Source organism: Micromesistius poutassou (assembly GCF_964030765.1).
Source record: "Micromesistius poutassou genome assembly, chromosome: 11".
NCBI classification, from domain to species: Eukaryota; Metazoa; Chordata; class Actinopteri; order Gadiformes; family Gadidae; genus Micromesistius; species Micromesistius poutassou.
The window spans coordinates 6,410,427-6,426,987 of NC_140281.1; the positions used below are offsets into that span (position 1 = coordinate 6,410,427).

General features: G+C 42.7%; 1 protein-coding gene across 1 annotated transcript in view; it reads left to right on the forward strand.

The window, feature by feature from the left end:
* Positions 1-16,561, forward strand: part of ntng1a (netrin g1a) — a gene marked incomplete at both ends in the record, with an annotated part of 124,327 nt that overhangs the window by 42,455 nt on the left and 65,311 nt on the right. Inside the window, one exon of the mRNA XM_084474855.1 lies at positions 7,943-8,586. Within this exon, the coding sequence (XP_084330981.1) occupies positions 7,943-8,586 (644 nt within the window). The remainder of the gene's footprint in view (positions 1-7,942; positions 8,587-16,561) is intronic.

Sequence of the window (16,561 nt, forward strand, 5' to 3'; positions counted from 1 at the left end):
TTTTTGGCTAAATAAGCACTCACCATTCACGAGATACAGAGAAAAATATAAATCAGAGCTAGAGGCAGTAGGTAAATTGGTGGTAGTAAGTAAATAACCTACTTTAGCATCGTTCATTAACGTCAGTAATATGCTCCAGCCTCTTTAAGTAATTTGTTCTGGTTTATAAAAAAAAATGTAATTATGTATTAAAAGAGTTATATAATCTCTTTCCTAATCTCTTTCCTTGTGATAGTCAAAATAAAAATTATTGTTTTGTCCAAATGTGTTGAGTACAGTTGATACAGATCTGATTTTGATTTTACAGTTTTGCCTAAGAATGTCAAGTCCCCTCATTATGGCATACAAAAACATCCCACAATGCCTACTGATGTGCAAGCCCTCAGCAGTCACACCTGCCATAATATCATGCAAGAGGAGGGTCTGCTTTGTTTTACCGCCACATTATAACCAATGGAATACAAGATGTCTCCCCTCAAGTAGTGGGTAAGGCTCATGAACCTGAATGGCCCATTGAGAATTCAACACCAAAGGAGGGAGATTTAAACGTCATCACGCCTCATAAACTATAATGGACCCAGTCAAACGTACACACACACACACACACACGATAGTTAAGCACTACACTATAATTCCTGTGATGGCCGTTAGATTTCTGTGTGTCTGTGTGTCTGTGTATGTGTTGGAAAAACGGTGTGATTTGCACAGTAATTTATACTATACTTCAAATGGTATTCAAAAGGAAAGTACCAAACAAACTGTGGAGGACCTGGGTGTCTGTGTGTGTGTGTGTGTGTGTGTGTGTGTGTGTGCATGCACGTAAGTGTGTGTATTAGATGTGCGCTGAAGGGTTCATGACCTCAATTCCCCTTCCAGCTTCCGATCCGTTTGAAAATATGAGCATAATCCTGCAGAGTGGATCTGGCCTTCCCAGTTGGAGAGAGAGTGAGGTACAGACAGAGAGAGAGACAGAGAGGGAGAGAGACAGATGGATAGAGGGTAGTTAGCACGACTGGGACAGATGCTGCGATGCACAGACAAATTAAAAGGAGAAAAAGAAAGGGGATTCGAGAAGGAAAAAAGGTAGATAATCTTAAGGAGAGCCACAGAGAGAAGGCAAGGGGGAGAGGGATGGATTACATATGTGGGAAGGTGGGTGGAGGAGGGGTTGGTGGGGGGGTTGCACAGAACACAAGGTGACATTAATGCGGCAGGCATGGCATTAACCCTAAAAAGCCCCAAAACACCCATTACTACCACTATCTCTACACACACACACACACACACACACACACACACACACACATACACACACCAACACTCACCAACATGCACACACACGCACATGCACACGCACACACACAGAAGAGAGAAAGGTGAATCCAGGGAGCCCAGCAGTGGAGATTACTCTTCTGAGGAAGATAGGATGACCTAGTGAGGGGCGGGGGGTAGAGACAGAGGGAAAGAGGAGAGAGAGAGCGAGAGAGATAGAGAGATGGACAGAGAGAGGGGGGGGGGGGGGGGGGGGGGGGGTAGGGTTTGGGGGGAATTGGGTTTTGCACGGGAACTGAATACAGCATCCAGTAACCTGGATTATTGTGTGTTGTTTGGCTGCTTAATGTGTATTCACACACACACACACACACACATAATATTCACCCAGACGCACATGCACACACACACATACACACTCACAAACCTACACCTGCACATAAACACACAAACACACACATTATTTAAATGTATTGTGTCGTCTAATTATAGCCCTTCAATTCAGATATATTCTGAATTTATCCATACAGAATAAACAGAAACGACACAATATATGCCACACTCCAAAGAAGTACACTCACCAGCCCCCCCCCCACCAAACACACCCAAATAAGGACAAGGAGATAGCACTTTGTGTCAAGAGCCTATGAAAGGATGGAAAATGTATGTCTTTATACCCATGTCCCCCATAGTTCCCTCAAAGCCTGAAGTGAAATAGAAGCAGTTATCTGTTATCCTGCCTCCCTCTAACCCCTTTAACACATATAAAGGGAGCAGGTTGAAATGGAGCTGAAAGTGTATACAAAAGAAGAGAAATGGAAGATCCATGAAGCAGAGAACAAGACTGACAGAGAGAGATAGAGAAGAGATGGAGATAAACAGAGAGAGAGAGATAGAGGTGGAGACAGAGAAGGAGAGGGATATAGGAAGGGAAGGAAGGAGGTATAGAGGGCCAGGGTATTTTGTGACTGTGTGGTCAGATCCAGAGACTTAGTATCACTTATTTTTCTATTACTTTTTCATCTGAGGGGACTTTATAGCCACACCTGAAAAAACTGTAACACGTCGTAGGCTGAGAGGACAATTGAATCTTTTTTCTCATTAAGATTTCCTGGTGTGTAGCGTCAGGGATGTGTTTACTGTTCCACTCCAGCATTCTCTCTCTCTCTCTCTCTCTCTATCTCATTTCTCACTCTCTCTCTTTCTCTCTCTCTCTCTCTCTCTCTGTTCCTTTTTCTCTACATTCTGTATCTCTGCTATAACTTTCTCACTTTATATTGCTCTCTCACCATCTCTCTCTTTCTCTGTTCAGTATCTCCATTTCTCTCTTTCCATTACATTATTGGGTTAGGAAAAATGTGCATTTTGAAAACTAGAAATAATAGTAGAACTATAATCAGCTAATCTGAATGGGGGATAATGCAGGCCGTCTTAGAGTGGATTCTGAACATTTTAAACTGAATGACAACACTGATCACTTCAAGATCTGGGGGACTGGGTTGAAGCGTGATGTTGAAGAGGATTTTTTTGTTTTAAAATGTTCAAAGTGACCATATCGAAGATTTCCATGTAAATAATTAAATGAAGTCACTGCAACTGCAAACACCATACAGCAAACACATACTTTCTTGACACAGACATCGTGTACAAGCCCATAACTTTTAGGATTGATGAGTATTTGATCATGAGGAAACATAGTTTTACCGCAATTGAGTGTTTAAAAGAATGAATGAATGCGGGTGATGCTCGGCGCGCGTGTGTGTGCGCACCCATCTGTTTAAACACACGCAAACGAAACACATAACACATAATACAGTCCATGGCGATGTATATAAATGGGGGAACACATGCATATTATGAACACAAGTTGATAACGATAATGTATACAATTTTGGCAACAAACAATGTTTGTTAATGTATTGGCGCATAATATCATTAAATAGACCCACTGTTGCGGCCACAGGACCACGTCTGCTTCTTAAGCTTTGCATTTCAAACTTGCATTTCAGACCATTAAAATAGGGCCCTTTTAGTCCAACACTTAAGTATCCAAATGTAATGTTTTATTTTATGTTTTATTATATTATTATATATAACAATATTGTTCTTGGTGAGCTAGTCTGAAGTGTATGTTTCGTAAAGAATAATTAAGTAAATAAAAGCTGCATTGTTCCCTCCTGCATTATCGCACTTCTTTTGCATCATTGACTACAGGATTGTCATTTTCCCTAATGAAGTCAAAATAAACACAATCTGGAACCAGGGCAAGCATGAACACAAATTGTGCGTCTAAATAATGCTCTATTATGATGAGACTTCCTTGTGGCTCTCTCTGTCTCTACATAACCCTAAATGGCTGATCACTGCTCAACTTAAGCTCTCACCATAATCTACTCACTTCTTACATGTCTTGAAGGGACATGTCTTGAAGGGTTGCATAAGAAGGTACAATAAGAACGAGGAGAACATAGGGAGGAGCAGGCAGGGAGCAGGAGCAGGCAGGGAGGAGGAGGAGTTATGGAAGAGGAGGCATAGATGAGGAGGTGTCAGGGCAGCAGAGGCAGAGAGGGGGAGAAGCCGGGGTCGGGCGGGGACGGATGGACTATAGGTGGATGCAATCTGCCAGCTGGGTTCCCAGCACCCAGACATCTGTCACACAAAGCAGATCACTGTGATTGGTGGAGGGAGGGGGAGGGGGGATCTATATGGCCGACCTGTCGCTGACCAGTTAAATTTATACGACCCCCCCCATCTAGTGTCTCCTCCTCCATCAGGGCTAACATTATTCCCAGGCCGACCTGTCAGCCCCCGCGGTCATACCTTAGTTTAAAATGCTAGCCTACAGGCTCCTAGCAATAAGTCATGCTGCTATTTCGTTCTTTGTTTCTATCTCTATTATCACAATGTATGTATGCTCAATTTTAATGTTAATACAAATATTAGAATAGTATTTAAATAGTATGTTTTAGTCTGTGTTTTGATCATGTTTTCTTTTTGTCGCTACAACAAAACCTATGCAGACGTGGGTAGAATGTGTAGGATGTGTAAAAAAACATATTTGTTGTTTTTATCTCATAGGGAACTCTTGAAAAAGTGTTGTATAGGGTTAAAAGATGAAATGATTGGATCTTAAATTGAAACACATACTAATACATATACCCTATAAAACATACTAAATTGGGTTTCCCTTTTGAAAAAGCCTTTGTTCGCCATGGTTTTGTAATCTGATGGAGACTGTAGTTAATCTCATTTATTTAACTTTACCTTGCTGGTTAGTGCTTGTTTGTCTTCATTCAGATATACAACTATGTCTTTAATGGGAACATTTCCCTGAATATAAGAACAATGTTCTCATTATTACCCATTCGATAACTGGACACACACATTATCGCAGTACTCTACCATGTCTCAAAATACTTTACTGTGTCTATTTATTTTTGTGTGGGAAGGGGTTGGGTTGCTTTATTTGACGGTTCATCCTACATATACATTTACATTGAGTGGATTTTGCAGACCCTTTTATCCAAAGCGACTTTTCATTCACACATTCAAACAACGACGGCAGAGTCAACGATGCAGGGTGACAGCCAGCTGGTCAGGAGCAGTCAGGGTGAGGCGTCTTGCTCAGGGACACCTCGACATTCAGCATCCCCCCTAACCCTATGGTCAGATTGTCCTTCCACATTGAGGCATAACTACAATTTTTTTATTCATTAATTGGCTAACACACAAGTCATCACAAGTAAACCACACAAAAGGTGTTTTGATTTGCAGACAATGTAAATCAAAAAATCTTGCTGACTGGCAGGACTTATTATTGATCTTCATGAATACGGTATATTGTTTGGCAAGAACGGGAGAAGATGGTAATGAAAGGATTTGAACCTGCATTTTGTTGAAGTGTTTATGGGTGTGTGTGTTCCAGTATGTCAGTGTGTGTGTGTGTGTGTGTGTGTGTGTGTGTGTGTGTGTGTGTGTGTGTGTGTGTGTGTGTGTGTGTGTGTGTGTGCGTGTGTGTGTGTGTGTGTGTGTCTATGTGTGTATTTGTGTGTGTGTGTGTGTGTGTGTGTGTGTGTGTGAGGGGGTGTATCACCACCCTTCAGGCCACCAATCACAAAAAAGAGCTGTTTTTGCTGGCTGGCTGGAGGGATCAATCAGGATACATCTTTGTCTGATAACCAAGACATAGTGCTAGCGCAGGAAGTGTGTGTGTGTGTAGCACAGATTCTATAAACATCATACTCAGAAGTGAAGGACCATATATTATGTATATGACACTTAAGAATCAGTCTTTCACTGTAAAAAAGAAAAGAAAACGGAAACTTTCCAAATCAGGCCTTATCTATACACTGCACTCTGCCCTCCATGCTTCCAGTAAAATTAATATTCTATCGCCTTCCCATCTACTGGGTACAATATAACCACCAGGAATAGCCATCTCACACATCTGTCTCCAGCCACATGAATGCACCAGATGCTGTACTGCTAATGGCGTGCTAAGCCCATGCCACAATAGGGCCGCTGAACCCCAGGTGGAGACCTCCTCTGCCAGTCGGTCCAGCCAAGTAACAACCCACTTTATCACTCCATTTCGCTGGTAGCAATACAGTCCCATGCTGACACTCTAGCCTAGGTAAATGAATAAACGGTGTGCTCATGGTCACACAGCTTGACAGAGGCTCTGATTTTGTTGCCACATTGTGGTGGACGAAAAAGAATAAGAAAAAAAAACACAGAACTCTATAAGCCAGTAGTTTTTTTTTTGTCGTTTTTTGTATCCTTGATTTTTTTTTATAATATCATTTTTTACTGGGACTTTTTCTGGTCTGCCATCGCTTTTGTGTTACATATACAGTTCTACCCTGCCTTCCTCCAAAATAAACACCCAGGCATGCAGAGACACGCAAACCCTTTCTCACACACACACACACACACACACACACACACACACACACACACACACACACACAGGGTGACATCTATCTAATCAAGTTGCGGATTATCTTGTCCTGATAAATTGGAGCTTGTAGCTCTTGAAAGGTACTCCTGGGAGCAGGATGGGGTCCCCAGGGACCTGGGGTGAACAGCACCTGCTAATTATTTTGAACAAAACAGCCCTGTGTTTTGGGCTGCGGGGGACAAGAACCTTTTGGAGATTACTTTTCCACTATAGCAGAAAAATTAAAAAAAACAGTTGCATGTGAACTTTATTGTGGTGAAGTGTATTTTTTTTCGATGTTAATGGACCGTTTTCACGTTAGCACTTCTCTAGCCATTACAGCCACTCAAAGCCAAGTCATTTTCCCTAACACACACATACAATAGCCTTGTGAGACCATGCTGATCTCTGAGTTAACATTATGGTTCTCTGTGCAGATCAGTCTGGCCATTGCAAGCCTTTTACAAAAAATGTATAAATGATAACAGCATTCAACGTTCAGCATTCGTACTTTGTACTGTACCAGTCTACGGAGCAATCACAACTGTTTTGTATTAAGTATTGTACTGTATTAAGTACACGTTTTTTCTTTACTTCCAACCCGCAAGGATTCTTGCGAGACGAAGGGAAAATTAGAATTCTTTCATCTGATTGGCTGGAGTCCATATTTGCCCATATTTGGAAAACAATTGATGCTGATAGCCATTGCTCACACATTAAATATACAACATACACATATCTGCACACTAATGGATATATTTTAAGAACAATATAGCATATTAACCAGTATGATATTTGTATAGTTATGTTCTTACAAATATATAGTCAATGATATTTCTCGGTTAACAATATTTAAAATAAGAGATATTCGATATTGCAACATCATCATACAATCTCAACAATTGAGCGAGGCAATGGAGATATCAACAGGCTATCATTTCAAGAATTCTTTTTGACTGTGTTTTTAAGAATTAAAAAGTTCCAAATGAGAACCAACCGATACAAAAGCAGGCTGATATGTCGTCATACACTGGGGGTTCTGGAACGCTAGAATGAATGGCTCAACAGAGGCAGTAGGGGGGAGCTTGGGCTCTTGCCCAAAGACACATCCACTGAGGCAGGGGGATGGGGACCAGCAACCTCTGCCTTGATACACGTCACGACCCTTGTGTGCTACTGCTTTCAGAAAAGCTCTTCATCCCGAATGTACAACTGGTCACAATCATGCAGCCTTTTTGTTTGTGACTTGATTCACTGAGTACAACTACAGCATTACTCTATGGTCATGAATATTTTGCATATATTCTGTATTTCAAGAAGAACCCGTCTCTGTCGGCATTGAAAAATATTGCTTAGTGCCGTAATTCCGACCATACAGCTACATGATTATTCACCCAGTGCCAGAATGACCTTCAGTTTATACGTATCACAATGAGTCTTATAAGGTCCTCAGCCTCCCTCTCAATCCTGCTGGCCATTACACAAATGTGCAGCAGAATTGCCGTTTCCAGTATAGATGAGCATGGCAGGTAGTTTGGATTCATGCACCTAAAAAATACACATAAAATATGCATATTACAGATGTTTCTATTCATAGTCATGTGGAGATATGCAAAGACACCGGTGGAAGCATTGCATGTGTTTTGAACTTAGAGTAGCTTTTTGTTTGTCATTATGTGATGTTACTCATCATTTTTAATTGATTCCTATTTATTTCCTGTCTGTCCGTAGGAGAACCCATACATGTGTAACAACGAGTGTGACGCAACCACAGAGGAACTGGCCCATCCTCCGGAGCTGATGTTTGACTTCGAGGGTCGCAACCCCACCACCTTCTGGCAGTCCTCGTCCTGGAAGAAGCACCCCAAGCCCCTGCTGGTCAACATCACACTGTCCTGGAACAAGACCATTGAGCTGACTGAGGACATCATCCTCACCTTTGAGTCGGGCCGGCCCGAGCAGATGGTGCTGGAGAAGTCTCTGGACTACGGCCGCACCTGGACACCCTACCAGTTCTATGCCACCGACTGCCTGGACGCCTTCACCATGGAGCCCAAGACGGTGCAGGACCTCACTCAGCACACGCTGCTGGACATCATCTGCACCGAGGACTACTCCCGGGGCTATGTGTGGAAGAACGACAAGACTGTGCGCTTTGAGATCAAGGACCGCTTCGCGCTGTTCGCCGGGCCCCGCCTCCACAACATGGCCTCACTGTACGGCCAGCTGGACACCACCAAGAACCTGAGGGACTTCTTCACCATCACCGACCTGAGGGTGCGCCTGCTGCGGCCTGCCACCGGCGCCACCATGGTGGACGAAAACAACCTGTCCAGATATTTCTACGCCATATCTGACATCAAAGTCCAGGGCCGGTAAGTGCCTTTGAAAAGCTCCTCACATGTCGTTTTAATTTAAGGATCTCCTGAATCTCCTGGGGGGGAAAAGAGCGTTCCCAGGCCTCGGAGAACAATTGCAGATTCCCGATGTCAAAATGACACACATGCATTGTTACCGCTCTTTGTAATTAGGCAGGCCGTTTATCCCAAAGTGCAGAGGTCAACAGTTGTCAGCATGACTTTAATGAAGTGGAGTAGCTTAGGGCTTGCTGAATCACTCAGTTTAAGAACATCAAATCACTCAGATGTTTGTTGGCTCATGGAAGACTTTAAAGGTAGAGGATCAGCTGTTGGGTCAGTGCGGATTCTAATGAGTGTTTAATGTCTGGTGGCCCAGGAGGAATGTAAATAATGAAAAAAAGAAGTCAAATATTTAGCGGCCATGTGTTAATATGCCCACAAAATAGATAAATTGCTCTGTTATGTCCAAATAGGGTTACTTGTTATTGTTTGTTGAATTACTTGAATACTACGATATAGACCTAAACAAAATACTAAATTATTCAATAAAGTATGTTTGATATATTTGCACAAAAATGGTATTGGTGCTTGATTAACCAACAATTAAGTAACAATAATTGTATTTTTTTCAACCCTATTTCTTCATAATAATGCTTTACTGCAATTACATTATTTTTTTGCATTTATATGTTTAAGATCCTCTCAGGCAGAAGATATATAATCCTACACATGATAAATCATGATAAATCTGTGGAATATCTGGTATATATCAACATCATCTTATTCAACCACAGAGGGAGCTGACAAAAGGGTCTGCATGAGCTGACCAAGGCATCCATGGGACATCCATCCTGTTAAAGGGTGGTTGGGGTTTTGGGTCTGTAACAGCTTCTGTCCGATATAACCTTGCACCCACCTCCAAACGGACCATGAATGGCTCTGTGTCTGTGCCAGTGGTTTTGTCTCACCCTGGAGTCCCCGACTGGAGGATAGCTTACACTGTTTACCAAAGGTAACGTACAGTTCAGTCCATAATGAGCAGGGATCAATGTTAGGAATTAAAAATCCAACCGAGCATGAAGCTGCGCTATGGGGGTGAATAATGCACAATGCCAGTGACTCAAAGTGAATTTGTCGCCCTTGCCATTTTATTGTGTCAGCAGTGCTAAATGTGTCGCAAGATGAGAGAAAGTGGAAAACTAAGCAGAGAGAGTTGTGAGGCTTTTCCAATTATCTGCTGCCAGACTTGGGCATAATGGGTCCCCCTGTCTCTCCTTTACATGCTTTACACTAACCCTGGCCTGCAGTTCTGCCCTCTCTCTGTCTCTCTCCATGTATCTGTTCCTTTCTCTCACTCTTTTTTCTCCTCTACCCCTCCTTCTCTTTCCCTCCCACTGTTGTGATCAATACTGTGTAATTAAAGCCAGCAATAGCAGTTTCAGGATTCCAGAAAAAACGTGCTTCTCTCTCTCTATCTCTCCCCCTCTCCTCACTCTCCATTTGCTTCTCTGATTCCCACTCGGTGTCTCCGTCTTCGCTGCCCAGAGGAGGCTGTGCCTCTGATGGGGCACCGAGTCCCTCTCCTGAATTATAAATGGAGAGACACAACCTCTGTCCTCTTCCAGGACTCTGGGGATAAACAAGGAAGGCGTCATACTCACCACTCACCAACACCACCACCACAAGAATAAGCCAAGACACCCTACCCAGCTACTCAGTAGATATCTCTGCATGGAATGCTCACTGTCTGTCTCTGTAAGTGCAGTGACAGATACTGCCAGAGATCAGAATCAGCCTATACAATTGGCAAGAGTAAGAGGTGTGTGTGTGTGTGAGAGAGAGAGAGAGAGAGAGAGAGAGAGAGAGAGAGAGAGAGAGAGAGAGAGAGAGAGAGAGAGAGAGAGAGGTGTGCAAGCTTGTGTCAGTGTGCTCCATGCGCATGGTTTTGATTAGCAATATGGCATTATGCAATAGGTGTTATACATTAAAAATTACTTCCACTAAATTGAATTTTTATCAGTTAGTCACATATTTTTGTCAGCCGGGTAGTTTTCATTTACATCGAATCAGGTGGTAGAGGTTTCATACCTGTGAACATTGCCAATATTTTGTTCTCTGTCCTCAATATTTTGAAATGGTATGTGTCAACTCTGTACCATAAATTAACTGTGCGACTCATTCACACCTTATTTGCCTTCAGCCATCGCATGAATTAACATGGAAGAACAATTTAGTCTTTTTTGTTGTTGTTGTTGTATTGTGCCCGCAAGAGGAGTAATTAAATTTACAGAAGCAGACATCTGCCCCAGGGAATTATCAGGGAAGGTCAGAAACTACCTTGAGGGTTCATACACACACACACACACACACACACACACACTCTCATACACATACACTCATACACTCACACAACCCCCCCCCCCCCCCCCCACACACACACACACACACACACACACACACACTCACACTTCTCCTACAGTGGTCGAGGAAGGGCAGTGGGTTGTTCACCTGAAGCAGCAGAATTAGTTGTTAGTCGTCACCAAAGCACTTTTGGGCCCTCACGGAAAGATGTGCGTTCAGCGTTTAGCCAAAATGACACGCAGCAAATCTCAGCATTCAGCAACAAAAAACCTTTGTTGCTGAATTAAGAAGGGCTGTAGGCAAATCTTGGCTGACCAAATCTACAAACAAGTGATTGGTTGATGGGGAATAGATGCTAAAAAAAGCCCCTAGAAGAGCTTAAATCAGCCACAGTGCCTTCTACTCTACCTGCTTGCCTAAATATCACGCGAGTGCTGTTTGGAGGTGGTCGGTGGGTTTCAGATTCACTGCTGGTCTGAATCCGATTTGGTTACAGCAGAGCTTCATATATAAAGCGGCACGGCATGTTGGGCAGCGTTGCCTAAAATATAGACATGACAAATTGGAAGATTTGATTTGAGGTAATTTTTCGATGTTTAATATAATGGGTCCCAATGGATGGTGCGGTGATTCGTGATAAGGTGCTAACTCTGATATGTTCACATTCAACGTCTTTCAAGCGTTTAACATGAAAGTTGATATACCTACATACTTTTTCTTAATTTGCACTTTGCATACTTTTTATTGTCGTTTTTAACCAAATGCTGCCAGACCAACGACTTCTTTGGTATAGTTTGGAACACAGAGGAAATGACTCTGCTCCATTTTACCTCCTGTCTAACAAGCATTCTAGTCTATTAAACCATATAATTATTAAAAATGAAGCTACTGAGCCCACAGTATAATTGTGATTCATAGTAAATGTTATTTCTAACACAATATAGGCCCTGTCCACATGGGCAAAACCGATCCGTTTTCCTTTGATGCGGTTCAGGAATATCTCCGTAAAGACAGATTCATTGCGAAACTGCATCGAGCTGTAGAAAAGCTGTAGTACATATTCCAGGCCCATAAGGGGCGCTGCTTCTGCTATAGAACTCCAGCAAAAAAAAGAAGAAGAAGAGGCGAGCATGCGCATAAAGCCTGCGTGCTGTTTACAAACATTCAGTCCGAAGGTAGTGCTTTGCGGTGGATCTAAATAGATTTGGTGTATGAGTCTGTCCGTAATCCTTTTTAGCTTCTTTTGGTAGTGGAGCAAAATTAAATATTGCCCTAGCAACCCAACAAGGGACATTATCTGCTACAGAATCATCACAAGCATGTAGTCCGCCGTCATTGTTGTTGTCGTTCTGAGACGCTGCAGGCTTAAGAGCCCATAGGCTAGAGGGTCGAGGGGTGGGGGGGCGATGACGTCATCGTATGCATTTCAGGCGTCCACACAAATCCTAACACAAAACCGCATAGGTCCGTTTTTATTTGAATCCACACTTGGAGGTGGTTTCAGAAAAGTGTGTTTTCAGGCACCGGATCCGCCTGATCCGTCTGGACGGTCGGCCCAAACACACAAGCGGTTTCACCAAAAACTCGGCTCCGTGTGGACGGAGTCAGAAATAACACACAACAGTCTGCATATATCCCTTTGTCCCCCAAAAATAATGGATTCAGAGGCATTTTTTTCCTTATGAAACTAACACCAGCGATTGTCCGGCCAATGAGAATTTGGTAACAACTGCATATCGACCTACCAATAGACCAACTGACCAGAACTTGACAGAACTTAATCAGAATTAAGGCCTGATGATTTTTAACATTAAGGTCTCCCTGGTTTTCTAGTAGAGGTCGATTAATAGTTTGGCAGTATAACTGTTGCAGATATGACATTTTACAAACTATAATTTTGTATCTGAACTTGGCTCCGATAGTGACCGATGGCTCAGAGCCTCTACTGGTCACGTGTAATCCACCAAATCAACCTAAAGGATGTTCTGTTACAAACGATGTAATCCATGAAATCACACTTCAAGTGTGACAAAAAAGCTGTTTCATTAAAAACGGTGTATTCAAAAGCAGCATACATTTCTGCTGAAGTAAAGCACTTCACGGTAATCACAGGGTAATTCAGTTTGTAAAGAGCAAGTGAACCTGCTGTTTCAGCTGGAATCTGAACACCTGAGATTAAAAAAAGGTGTTTCTAGCAGAGTTTTAGTAGAGAGTTCTAGCAAGGAGGGGGCCGTATCATTCCTATGGTTATGACAACTTCATCATCCCATCAACTTTGTGATAAATGTATTCATTAATTCATTTGTGTTCATTTATTTAGGTATTAATTAATTTGACTCAGATGTTCAGTTCGACAATTTTTGTCGAACTGATTGTTCATTTTTCGATTGTTCATTTCCGACAGTGTCAAATGTTTTTTACCCATCTGCTTTTTCCTGCTCCAAACTATCGTTATTATAACAGCCTTTAAAAATCCACTATCGGTCGACCACTAGTTCCTAGTTTTGGAGTTGAGATTATTTTTGAACATGATATAATGTTGTTATCATTGTTTGTACTACAATACTGTGTACTCGGTTTTTGTTGATCATACAGCAAAAGACTTAAAATGCATAAATCTTATAATGATATTATAATGTAATCTTAAAATGTATATTAATGATATGCACTGACACTATTGAGTCTTTTCCCTTTTCTTTACGTTGCATTGCAGACATGCCCACACTTATCCCTGTTACTTCTCACCATGCGCTGCTGACGTAGTTTCACTTGGTCAATGTGAATTTATTAATTGCTTTAACAGTATATATTTAGCACTTCTGCTATATAGTTGCTGTTGCTGTTAGCTTCCTACACAACAGTAAAAATGAAAAAGTAAAGCTTCTTCTTGTTTTGGTGTATCAAGCCGTATTGTGTTCTGACGAGCACCACTGCGTCTGCTAGTGCAGTGGTCTAGGCCTAATTGCCATGCAGCAGTGGATGGTGCCTTTGCATACAGTTGTTTCCGCCACAGATCAGCAATTTGGTGAGTGATGGTTCTATCGGATAACCTCGAGAGGGAGAGCCAAACAATGAGTCAATCTGCTCTTTCCTTTTTTTATATCCCAGCCTCTTTGACTCCCCCCCCCCCCCCTTGTGTTTGACTTGCTCTTAAGGCCAGCCACTAGTGGACAGATAATCCATTTGTGCTAATGCCATGTTTCTTCCTGCCCACTTCCCAACTTGAATAAGTCATTCCACTTGTCACCCCTCCTTAGTCTCTGTGGTGTGTGTGTGTGTGTGTGTGTGTGTGTGTGTGTGTGTGTGTGTGTGTGTGTTTTATTTCTCCATGGAATGTGTATTGTGTTCTCATCATTGGGGATGGTTATGTTGCCCTCTGCAAATGTTATCCAATCATCTCAGTGTCGCTCCTTTGTTATTGGGTGACTTGGCTCAGTGTCAATTATTGAGGTGAGGTAATACTCCTCCATCGTGGGCTGCATCAGTGAGGACAGGGAGGACGAGTACAGAGGTGTGGTGGAGGGCTTCGTCCGATGGTCCGAGGAGAACCACCTCCAGCTCAACATTGGCAAGACCAAGAGCTGGTGGTGGACTTCCTACGGAGCAGGAAGCCCCAACCCCCAGCTCCATCCAGGGGGTTGAAATAGTGGACGCGTACAAGTTCCTTGGAGTACGCATAAACAATAAGCTGGACTGGACAGACAACACAGAGGCCCTCTATAGGAAGAGTCAGAGCAGACTCTTCTTCCTCAGGAGGCTCAGGTCATTAGACGTGTGTGGCAGGCTACTAAAGATGTTCTATCAGTCTGTGGTAGCCAGCACACTGTTGATGAGGAGGCATCAAGACTGGGGAGTCCAACAGACTCAACAAGCTGGTGAGGAAGGCTAGCTCTGTTGTGGGTCTTGAACTGGACAGTCTGGAGGTAGTAGTGGAGAGGAGGATGAGGGACAACTGCCACGTTTTCTTTTTCTCTTTGTTTACATTACATCTTGGTTTACATTGTGTTTCTGGAACTTAGCCACTTTATAATTTACAATTTACAGTTTATAATTTACACTTTTTATAATTTATACTATTTATACCGTCTATTTTGTTTGCCCTATTTGTTGTTATTTGTTGTTGTTTGTTCTGTTTGTCTTGTCTTCTCCTTACTTAAGCATTTCGTTTGCATTTTCCCTTAGCATCTACTTTTGTTTGTATTAGTACTTTGTATTCTTATTGTATTGTATATTATTTATTATTATCCCGTGTTTTTCTACTGCTGCTGGGCTATTGCAACAAACTAATTTCTCCTACGGGGGATTACTAAAGTTGTATTGTATTGGTCGTATTGTAGACTTTATAATAGAAAACCCTTGCACTTTTTCGCCCTTAAGCCCATTTCATCTTCAGCTTCACAGACACACCAAAATCTCAGTGACAGCACAGCGTTTCCCTATACATCTCCTTCTGAATGGCTGAATTTGAATACAAGTGTAATGGTGTGTTCCAGATGCCTCGTACACCACTCGCACGAGTTGCAAAGTGGGAAATCTCCCAGTTCTATTTCATTTCTACTGACCGCCAGAGGCGGTGCTTTCAGCACCTGGATGTCCATCACATGCATGTCCAGGTCGAGTGTTTATATCAACAAAGTCACCTGTGACAGGGGTGACGTATGCCCCGTCCCGGTACTTAAGGTACGCTCACCCCGGAAGTGACCTCTTGAAATCTTCTCGTGTGGAAGCAGGTTGTTTGGAGTGTAAACATATTGTACCGTGGACAAACAAGTCTTTTCAAACCAAACGGTTGGAGCTGCGGTTTTTCTCGCCCTCTTATAAGACTGCGATTTGTCTACATGACTTTCTATCATGATCAGTAAGTACACTTTCCTTTATTAACGCCGTTACGAGTGGGCTTGCTCTGCTGCGGCAACTAGGCTAGCGCTAGCTGTTATCTGGAATTGTTTGGGCGCTTTCGCCTTCTAGCAATTCAATCATACTTTCAAAGCATTTTCTTTTTGATGAAACGCTGTCGCGGTCTCAGGGGCGAAATTTTAGTTTGAGGATTGATCTTGGGTTTTCCGATGACATTTTTGTACAAGTGAGAATTCAAGCGAATTCCGCTTTTGCTTTAAAGTGCTAATTTGACGTTTCTAATATTTTTTTGTTCGTGTTTTCGAACGCTCTCTGCTATAAATAAGCTTTTCCTGGCTATTGAGCTGGTTTTCAGTTAGTAGTATTCCTATAAACTAGGCGGCGCAGTGAGCCGGTGTTTGCTCCTTATTTTGCGCGTATCTATTTCGCCTAATAGGTTTGATAGCATGTTTATGAGGTGTGTGGACTGCCGGGCCCCTCTGGAGCCGGAGGATGGCCATGATAAGTGTCCAAGCTGTCTGAGCATGGAACACTTAAGGCAGGGTTTGACAGAACAGGCTTGCATGAACTGCAGTTGCCTGAGCGTAGCCACACAGGCTGCTAGGATAGCCCAACTAGAGAGGGGGTTGAACCCCCAAGCACCCCCTGCAAAGAGCCACTTAGGATCCCCAAAAGCGCGGAAACGCAGGGCAGACACACAGGAGGTCCCCACTAAGAGGAGGCTTAAACTCCCAAGGCCAGATCCTTTAAACCAGAAGGTAGACACCCTGGC